The sequence below is a fragment of the Nicotiana sylvestris genome, chromosome 2 (genome assembly GCF_000393655.2).
Source record: "Nicotiana sylvestris chromosome 2, ASM39365v2, whole genome shotgun sequence".
In the NCBI taxonomy this organism is placed as follows: Eukaryota; Viridiplantae; Streptophyta; class Magnoliopsida; order Solanales; family Solanaceae; genus Nicotiana; species Nicotiana sylvestris.
The window spans coordinates 200,286,471-200,297,748 of NC_091058.1; the positions used below are offsets into that span (position 1 = coordinate 200,286,471).

General features: G+C 41.5%; 1 protein-coding gene across 1 annotated transcript; it reads right to left on the minus strand.

Annotated features, from left to right (window-relative positions):
• Positions 1-6,690: 6,690 nt before the first annotated feature.
• On the minus strand, positions 6,691-10,040 carry LOC138886150 (uncharacterized). Its single transcript, XM_070167187.1, has 2 exons — positions 9,942-10,040; positions 6,691-7,137 (listed from the first exon to the last, which is right to left on the minus strand). The coding sequence occupies exons 1-2, from the start codon at positions 10,038-10,040 to the stop codon at positions 6,691-6,693; spliced, it is 546 nt and encodes a 181-aa protein (XP_070023288.1).
• Between the last annotated feature and the right edge of the window lie 1,238 nt (positions 10,041-11,278).

Here is an 11,278-nt window from a genome sequence, read left to right on the forward strand (position 1 = left end):
TGTTTGCTGCCTTTGCCTTCGAGCTAGTAACCATTGTGCTCTTTTCAATCTGTAGATTGCTTGTAGTATGCTTATGCTATCCAACCATGAAGCTAGTAGGAAAATGTTGCTGCTGTCCTGTATTTGGATGTAGCAGTGCATCACCTTGAGTGCGTGCACGCTGTTGTTGCAGCCCAGGATAATGACCATGAGCATAACAAGCTTCTTGACTGCATCGCTGCTGCTGCCCAGATTATTGTTCAATGGAATCATCAATCTCATTATCCACACCATTTTCCCAATGCTCCTCTTCTTCATACCCAGCTCGATCTGCCAAGGTTTTACTCCTTGGCATCATTCGATCAAAATATTTCTACTCTTGTCTAAGTGTTATTTCATTTATCTTCTCCCTCAAGTCTTCACTTATGTCCTTGATGACTTCCTTATCATTACCTGTAGATAGTAGAGGTTGCGCAGAACCACTATGTTCACCAATCGACTCCACGCTTTGAGAAGGAATTTCTTGCGCCGATGTATTCAAAGTGACCAAAGGTTGCTTGATCATGGGATTGGCATTCAACATCATTGAAACCTGAGCGTCTTTGATGATTTTATCCACTTGAGGACTAGAGAATTGCAGCTTGGAGGGGCTGAAAATAGGTTCACGAACATCCTTCACCACGTCGTCTAAATTGCCTATTGAAACATTTCGTCGAAAACTCATATTTTTCATCAGATTGTTACTGGGCTTATGTCCTTTACTACTGCTGGAGACTGGAACTATTTGCTGGGTTGAATGAAAATATTTTAATGTTGCTAAATTAATTTCAACATCTTCCTCTACTGTAAATTCTCCTGTCACTTCCACAGCCTTTGGATCATCGACAAGAACCATGTCTTTTGAGCCACTTACTGGAGCAGCTGAAACTTTTGGTTTCTGCTTTTGTTGTACACTTTGTGGTGTTTTTGAATGGCTGGTTCTTGGTGTTGCCTCACTTTCAAAGGCTATAACATCTAAACCAATACCAGCAATAGCATTTTCCTGCACAGCTGTTGGAGTTAAATTTTGCTCATGATCAACAACTGCTACTGATGGTGTAGCATTTGGAGCTGTAGCATTTGACAAAATAGTTGTAGAACTATTAACGTCCAGCATGGTACAAATATCCTTCAACTTCTTATTATCTCCAGCTTCCTTTTTCTTCTCCATACCTACACCCTCAATCTTTTTCCCATCTTCAACTTGCCCTGAAGTATCAGTCAAGTCACCACCAACAGCAGTAGCTTCAGGTAATTCAGTAAGCTCAGTTTCAAAATCTGAACCTTTAGGAAGTCCAACTAAAATTCTACCACCCACAGCTTTGTAAATCGTATCCAGAGCTCTACTAGAAGGAATATCACATGGAAAATTAGCTTGAGGCTTCTTAAAAGCTGCGGCATCTCCTGCATCTGCCACACGATGACTAGACAACATAGCGTTGTCTACATTCATGGCTTTGGAAACACTGCTAGATGCATTTCTCGTCCAACATCTATTTTCTGCTGTTTCTGTGAGTCCACCTGCTTTGTTGGTGATTTTCTAGATGTTACCATATTCCAGCTTTCTGGCACCCTAGGATCAGAACCTGCAACTGGCACCCTAGGAAGAGACCCTGTTCGATCAACAGAAGGAGTCGAAGGAACATTAGTTTTCCAAACACCAGTATGTGAATGCAAAACTCTAGCTGATTGCAATGTAACTCCACTAGTATTTCCAACCCTCAAATGAGCCGCTTGAACAGGAGCAGTAATCTGCTCGTCCACCAAATTTTGAGGCTGCCTAAAATCCTCGATCACTGCCTTAATACCTGCAGCCAGTGTATCATTACCAATTGCATTCACAACGCTAGTAGATGCTGCTTGTGTAAACTGTATGGCGTTACTAGCAGAACCTCGAACAGCCTGCTCAAACCTATCTGTTCCTCGATCTCCTTCTGCCATACCATCCTCTAAATTACCTTCAAAACCTTGCCCCTCAACATGCACATCAGAAGCATTCTTCACAAGTGCAAGTTTAGAACCTGCTATTTTTTATTCAGTAATCATACCATTTGTTCCATCCATATGCCCCTTGTCTGTTTGTTTTCCTTCATCACCTTGCACAACTTGCTACTCAACTACATTAACATTTGTTGTCTCCCCTGCTATTTGTACTACTCTTTTTGCATTAAAAAAATTCCTGGCATCACCTTTCAATTTGTCCAGATTTCCCAGCCCTTCAACGTCTTTCACTGGAGCAACAATTTCCTTATTTTTCTGGATCCTCCAACGACAAGATCTTTCATCGTGGCCTTGATGTTTACAACAAGTACAAAATTTTGGAAAGTTATCATACACGATCTCTTGAAAATGTTCAACAGTTTTCCCTGAATTTCTATCAACAATGTGAATCCTAACACGCTTAGGATGTTTGTCCAGTAGGTTTAGCAACACCTTCACCCTCGCCGTACTTGGTCGTGTTCTATCTTGTGTCGCTTTGTCCACTGCTAAAGGCTTCCCCACAGCTGAAGCTATGGACATTAAGGATTTCTTTTCAAAGAAATTTACAGGCAGATCTGGCATAGAAATCCAAACAACTGCTCTAGAGGTTTCTTCACGTGGATTAAATCCCATCATCCATGGGAATGACCTAAAGAAGAATTCATCTCCCTTTGCCTTAACAAAACCAGTAGTTTTTGATAACACCTAAACAAAATCATCAAAGAGATCAAACGTTACCAGTATGTGTCGATATTCAAGCTGTCCAACGTTACAATACCCTTTGACGTCAAATTATTTTGGTATAAGTTGTCGCAACTCATCGATATCTGGCTTCCCGTATGAGAACTTAAGAATAACTGCTTGATGCAGTCCCTCCTTAATTGTAAACGCATTAACATCTTCAGTTGTGAATTCAACAGTAGGTTCACCATGCTGAAACATGAGTGGACATAACTTCACCTTTGACGAATTTGCGGCAGATTGTTGTCCTTGTAGTTGCGATGCATATGACTGTTTTGTATTGTGAATTGGATGAGTTTCTCTACTGATTTGGGTGGACTCTCCCGCAGCTTGTAGATGGGGAGAGATAGCAGCATCCATGGCTGCTCAAAACATCACATAACTGCCGCAAAGAACATCCAAAAAAAGCCGAAATCTGAAAAATATTTGTCGGTGCTACAGTAGTCGCGAAATTGAATTTAGGATCTGGAAAAATTGGCTATGAATTTGAGGATGAAACCAATTGGTATTGTGTGCAAGGAGTAGATGTATGTTTTGACACCAACTTTGTGAAGTTCCACCGCCGGACGCCGGAGTTATGGCCCGGTGAATAGTGACGGAGTTACTATTCAAGGCCTTCCTAGAGAGAAGGAAAATAGGGTTTCCTAGAGAGAAACATGGGATAGGCCTTCCGTTTTGGAAAATATAGGCCAAACCCTAGTCTTTGAGCTGCCTACATATTCCTGGTTTTACAGGAATAAGGCCCTGTGTAGTTCTGGATCCACCGGTGAATGAAGCTGTTGGAGTTCTTATAGGCATGGAAGCCAATTTCAGCAAAAGGTTCTTTTTTGAATGGCAATGTTAGATGGAGTTATGATTATGGGTCTGGAGTGTGTCAGATGTATTATGGGGCAGATAGCTGGATATCACGAGGTAGGATGGGTAAATGATGAGAATCGGTCATGAATAGCGAAGTGAAAATGGTATGAGAGGAAACCCGAGCGAAGGTTGCTCCTGTTTAAAAAATGGTTACCTCCGAGATTACCCTCAAACTCAAAATACGATGCATGCAAGTAGGTAGATTATTGCAAAAATTTAAACAGGATGCAAATTCCCTTTAGACCATGAAAGATTGCCTTCGGACGGTGCGGATGATGTCCTTAGACTATGAGGTCCTGGGCCTTGAATTGTGAGATAAGAGATTCACAGGCCATGAAATGATGTTCTCGGGCTATGAGGATGGTTCCTCTGAACCACGACACCCTTAAATAATGATATGCAAATTTTAGAGATCCTCGGTCCATGGCATGGTATCTTCTGGCTATGAGGATGATGCATTTAGACAATGATGCCTTTGGACAAGTTGGCGATATTTCAGCCCATGTGATGTAATAATATGATGCTAAAATCAGCAAGACAAGGCTTAGTCTTGTGAGGTTGAGGGCAGAGCTTAGCCCGAAAGAGGAGGAAATGGATAGTGCCGGAATAGAGCATGCAAAGAGGGACAATGCTTAGTCCCATGAGAAGGAAGTGCTTAGCCTTATGCAAATGCAGAGGCAGAGCTTAGCCTCAATAAATGGAAGGCAGAGCTTAGCCTTATGTAGATATAGAGGCAGGGCATAGCCTCATGCAAGGTTTGGGACAGGTCTTAGTCCCATGCAAATGGAAGGCAGAACTTAGCCTTATGTAGATATGGAGGCAGGCCTTAGCCTCATGTAAGGTTCGGGACAGGGCTTAGTCCCATGCAAATGGAAGATAGAGCTTAGCCTTATGCATATATTGAGGTAGGGCATAGCCTTATGCAATGTTTGGGACAGGGCTTAGTCCCATGCAAATGGAAGGCAGAGCTTAGCCTTATGTAGATATGGAGGTAGGGCTTAGCCTCATGCAAGGTTCGGGACAGGGCTTAGTCCCATGCAAATGTAAGGCAGAGCTTAGCCTTCTGCATATGGAGGCAGGGTTGAGCCTCATGCAAGGTTCGGGACAAGGCTTAGTCACATGCAAATGGAAGGCAGAGCTTAGCCTTATGCAAGGTTTGGGGACAACGCTTAGTCCCATGAAAATGGAAGGTAGAGCTTAACCTTGTGCAGATATGGAGGCAGGGCTTAGACTCATGCAAGTTTTGGGACAGGGCTTAGTCCCATGCAAATGGAAGGCAAGTCTTAGCCTTATGCAGTGCACAATTGGTAAATAGGAGTAGAGTATTTCTTAGCTGGAGATATATTCGATGCTTGCTGGCCCGATTGATAGTGATTGTACTGTGTGTATATATTTGCGAATGCTACGGTTACATCAGATGTGACTGCGCTCAAAGAAAAATTATAAGTTTTGTAAGGGGAGGTTGGTTCATGCCTTCGTCCGCTGGCTTTACTCCTCCATTCTAGAGGCCTTGTTTGAGTTTCCCTGGGTAACCTGGCTGTTACAGAAATAGGGTTTTCAAAAATATCAATTATTGATGAGAATAGAGTTATGTTAGAAAACATAGTGAAACATTAAGTAATTTTAGATGAACTAGTGATTGTAACATATTTCAGAGACATTGTAGCTTTCTCATATTAGAATTTTGAGGATCCTCCTCAAAATTCTACCCCAGTTTGGTAGATGATCCTTCGGCCGTTTGCGAGTGATAAAACTTGTTGAACCTTCTTCGGAATTTTGAGAATCCTTCTCAAAATTCTGCCCCAGTTTCATAACCCATTTCTGACTTTCTGGCATGCAATGGCATCAACTGGACTTGTTTTGGATTTTTAGGGTCCTCCTCAAAATTCTACAGCAGTTTCTAGTTTTTTTTGGGGGGGGGGGGGGGGGATGAAAATTTTACTAAGATATGACCGAACCCATAGGGCTGCTTACGTATCCTCTCTTAAACAAGAATCAGGTCAAGCGTAGTTTAGTTACACCATGCGAATGTGAAACATCTAAGCATAATATCTTTTGACTGCGTCTGAATTGATTGGTTTTGGCCAGACTTCTCCGCCCATTTCTGCAAGTATGAGTGCTCCTCCTGTTAGCACCTTGTGAACCATGTAGGGACCTTACCAGTTAGGAGATAATTTCTAGTTGGCTTCATCTTGATATGGGAAGATCTTTTTCAGCACCAACTGTCCTGGTGCAAACTATCTTGGTTTGACCCTTTTTGTTGAAAGCTCTGGACATTTTGTTCTGATAAAGCTGACCGTGACATAATGCGTATTCATTTTCCATCTATAAGGGCCAATTGCTCATAGCGGCTCCTTATTCATTCTATATTGCCGAGTTCAGTTTCCTATATGATTCTTAAAGAAGGAACCTCTACCTCGGCTGGGATGACAACTTCGGTACCATAAACTAGCATGTAGGGAGTTTCCCCGGTTGATGTACGAACTGTAGTGCGGTATCCCAACAAAAAAAGGGTAGCTTCTCGTGCCACTATTAGTGGTTTTCTACCATCTTCCTTAGTATCTTCTTGATGTTTTTGTTGGCGGCTTCTATGACATCATTCATCTGAGGTCTATAGGCTGTTCAATTGCTATGCTTGATTTTGAAAGTTTCACCCATGACTTTCATCAGATCACTGTTGAGATTGGTGGCATTATCAGTGACAATGGACTTGAGAACTCCGAATCGGCAAACAATAAGATCCTTGAAAAAGTTTGCGATGACTTTCTTGGTTACAGCTTTGTAGGATGCATCCTCTACCCATTTTGTGAAGTAGTCAATGGCTACTAGAATAAACCTGTGCCCGTTTGAAGCAGTGGGCTCAATCGGACCGATGACATCCATTCCCCAGGCGACGAATGGCCAAGGTGAGCTTGTTTCATTGAGCTTTTTTTGTGGCGCTTTTATCATATCATCATGTACTTGACATTGGTAGTATTTTCGGACATACTAGATGTAATTTGTCTCCATGGTCATCCAAAAATAATCGGCCCTAAGTATTTTCATAGCTAAGACAAAACTATTCATATGCGGGCTGCAGGTCCTAGCATGTATCTACTCAAGTAGCATAGAAGCTTCTTTTGCGTCGACACACCTTAGCAGTCCCAAATCAGGAGTTCTTCTATACATGTTTCCTCCGCTATGGAAGAAGTGATTAGACAACCTCCGAAGTGTGTGTTTTTTAGTATGGTTCACATGCTCCGGGTATTCTCCTTTTTCCAAGTACTCTCTGATGTCGTGGAACCAAGGTTTTCCATCCATCTCCTCCTCAACATGAGTGAAGTAAGCCGGTTGATTATGAATTCTCACTGGGATGGGATCAATGAAATTCTTGTCTAGATGTTGTATCATGGATGACAAATTGGCCAATGCATTAGCAAACTTGTTCTTAATTCTGGGAACATGCCGAAACTCTATTTTCGTGAACGTCTTTCTCAGTTCTTGTGTATGGTGCAGATATGGCAATATCCTGGAATTCTTGGTGGTCCATTCTCCTTGTACCTGGTGCACAAGCAAATCTGAATCACCGATTACCAGCAGCTCCTGAATATTCATGTCGATTGCCATGTTGAGAACTAGTATGCAGGCTTCATACTCTACCATGTTGTTTGGTGTAGGGAAATCTGAGTTTAGCAGACACCGGATAATGCTGCCAGTTTTCGATATCAAGATGGCTCCAATGCCCGCTCATTTGAAATTTCCAGCTCCATCAAAGAACATCCTCCGACCGTCATAAGCTTCAATAATGTCCTCTCCTACGAATGATACTTCTTCATTAGGAAAATACGTTTTGAAGGGTTCATAGTCTCCTCCCACAGGATTTTCAACAAGATGGTCTGCCAATGATTGTCCTTTGACCGCCTTTTGAGTTATATAGATGATATCGAACACACTTAATAGTATCTACCACTTGGCTAACTTCCCAGTGGGAATGGGCTTCTAAAATATGTACTTCAGAGGGTCCATCCTAGATATAAGGTATGTGGTGTAGGAACAAAAATAATTCCTCAATTTCTGAGTTGTCCAGGTCAAAGCACATCAAGTGCGTTCCAGTAGAAAGTATCGTGCTTCATAAGGTGTGAATTTCTTACTCAGGTAGTATATGGCTTGCTCCTTTCTCCCTGTCTCGTCATGTTGTCCTATAACACATCTGAAGGCTTCATCTAATACAAAAATATCGAGTAGCAAGGGCCGCTCCGGTTCCAGTGGGACCAACTAGTGATGTGGACAGGTACTCCTTGATTTTATCGAAACATTTCTGACAATCTTTGGTCCAACTTGTTTTGGCATATTTTCTCAACATCTTGAAGATGGTTCACATATAACTATGGACTGTGCTATGAAGCGACTGATATAGTTAAGACATCCTAGAAAGCTCATCACGTCCTTTTTGCTCCTAGGTAGAGGTAACTCTTGAATAGCCTTAACTTTAGACGGGTCCAGCTCGATCCCTCGGGGCTGACAATGAATCCCAATAACGTTCCTGCAGGAACCCCGAATGCACATTTTGTGGGGCTCAATTTTAAGTTCTACCTCCTTAACCTATCAAAGTACTTTCTTAAGTTTGCTATGTGATCTGCGGCCCTTTTGGATTTGATAATAACGTCGTCCACATACACCTCTATTTCTTTATGTATCATATCATGAAAGATGGTTGTCATGGCTCTCATGTAAGTAGCCCCACCGTTATTTAGACCAAATGGCAACATCTTGTAGCAGTACACCCCCCATGGTGTAATAAAAGCTATTTCTCTGTGTCTTCTTCATCCATCCAAATCTGGTGATAACCTGCGATCAATCTACAAAGGATTGGAGCTCATTATTAGCACATTTGTCGATCAGGATGTGTATATTTGACATTGGAAAGTTGTCCTTGGGACTTGCTCTATTTAAGTCTCGATAGTCGACACATACTCTGACTTTCCTATCTTTCTTCGGATCTGGTACAAAGTTGGCTAACCAGGTTGGGTATTCAACTACCCTGAGGACTTTGGCCTTGATCTACTTAGTAACTTCCCCATTGATTTTCAGGCTCATATCTAGTTTGAATTTTCTAAGATTCTGCTTCACTGGCGGACACATTGGATTGGTAGGCAACTTGTGAGTAACTATGGATGTGCTCAGATGGGTCATGTTATCATGTGACCATGCAAAGGTATCCTCATACTTCTTCAAGAAATGAATGTATTCTTCCTTCTCTGTCGGTGATAATTGAATACTTGTGCGAGTCTCTATGATGGTTTCGGCGTCTCCCTAATTTACTGCTTCAGTTTCGTCCAGGTTGGACTTAGGCTTATTCTCAAAGTTCTCAACTTCTCTAACATCCTCCTCAGGTATTTCATCTTCTTCCTCCAAGTCACTATCCTTATATTGCGTTGTCTCATTACACGTCACAGTCATCGGTTCATCATGAAAAGTAATAATAACGCTATAGAAAGAAAAGTGTGGAAGATAATAATAAATAATAAATAGCAATGCATTGATTAAAACTGAAAACATCCAAAACAAGTACGACTCGATGAATCAAGCAATTATTTTGAAATAAGTGAGTCTTTAAAATGAAATTACTGAAAATATCTTAGATACCTTGCATGGCAATAGAAATAAAATTAAGTTGATTGGCAAGCTACCAAGGGACTCGACGGGCCCGTGATGGTGTGGCAGTCTAGTTCCTAAGAACAACTCCCTTCTCTACAGTCTAAATGGTAAGACCTTCTTCTTTATCCTCCTCAATTATTGCACTACAATCCATATCTTCATCCTCTAGGAACAAATTCCCCAGCCAAGCTAACGATTCTTCTTCTGTAGTTCCCTATATTGTATCAGCCGGTGAAGAGTCTAACCCAGATTTGGCACTGATTGCTCGAGAGGGTAAATGTCATGGAGGCGACCAATCATTATACTCCTACCATGTGTACTGGTATCCGAGCTCGAAGGTAGTACCATGACGTTTCAGCTGTATTGGTTTGGTAATGCTCTGGAGATTCTTCCCAAGCCCTTTGCTGGATTTATACCCAGAACATGCTAGTATTATTTATATTTTATTACTCTACGATTTTTTCTTTCTCAACGGCATTGACTTGTTTGGTGTGATGATAAGTTTCCCCTCCTAGTCTTCTTTTGTTCCCGATAACGGGGATGGTTTGACTGGTGTAAATGGGGTTACTCCTGTCTCTGTGAATGATCACCTCCTGATGGTTCCATTCAAATTTTACGACCTGGTGTAGTGTGGAAGCCACATCTCCACCGGCATGTATCAAAGTTTGACCCTACAAAAGATTGTATGAAGCTGATATGTCAAATACTTGGAATTCAACGTAGAACCAAGCTGGCCCTATCTGCAGACAAAGATTAATCTCCCCAATCATGGCTCTTTGAGACCCATCAAAGGATTTTACGTTCATGCTTCCTGCCCGTATTTAATGGAAACCTTTACCCAATCTTTTCAGAGTATCCAACGGACAAATGTTGAGGCTTGAATGTCTATCGATCAGGACTCTGGCAATGAATTTGTCTTCATATTGGATTGTGATATGCAATGCTCGATTATGGTTCAACCCTTTAGGCGGTAGTTCATCCTCGTGGAAGCTTCATTTAACACCTTTATCAAAGAATTCTTGTGCGCCTCTTAATTTTGCAACAGTGGTAGGATGGATATCTGAGAGGGGGTTTTGTTCAAACAAACAATGGCGGAGTATCCATCGCTTATATTTTCCTTCAAAGATCATCTGGACCTTGTGCAACATCAGATTCTTCTATCTTTGCCTTTCCCTTTCACCTAGCTTTAGCGACGTAATCCCAGGGTATTGCTTTTGAATCGAAAGGAGGTGTGGTCGATACTGTCATTGTAAAAGGTGTGGCCACTTCCACTACAAATGGAATATGTGTGGCTATAGGTGGAGCTACCTCTACCTCAAATGGAACCGATATGGCTACCTCAACCTCAACTGGCGATTGCGTCTGTACTACAATAGGATTAAGTGTGACTGTTGGTTTAAAGTCATCGCATTCCCGAATAAGCCCGATTTACCCCTCAGGATCCCATTCTTCATCTATCTTTATCACATGTATTCCACCACCCCTATGATTTGAGAGATGATTGTTGTGGATGTTGGGTGCAGCTTCTTTTGCCTGTATGACCTTGTTATCAATTAGTGTTTGGATTTCGTCTTTCAATGTTCGGCACTCGTCGACGGTATGCCCCTTCATACCGGAGTGATATGCACAGGTTTTGTTTGGGTTGACCCATTGGGATGGCTTCTCTACTGCCACAACGAGAATAAGAGTGACATAACCAGCGACCTTCAATGTTACATCTCGCATTTTTGTACGTTAAGGTTTCATCCTCAGTTAATTGACGTAAACTTGGGGATGATATTATCTTGAGGTTAGCATATTTATGCTATTTATACCAAGAAATAAGTAAGTACCATGAAAGAAGGGTATGCGAAGTAAAGAAAATGAGTTTCGTTAAAGGTTGTAAAATTTGGATAAAATACGGTCCGAGCTATAATACCCAACACTTATGGATTAGTATCATGCGAGGTACCATACGACCACAGTGGTATTATGTATAAAGTATATTAAAAATAAGTAAAATTTTAAGTAATTTAAGATAATTCTTAATTATGTTGGTAATTAG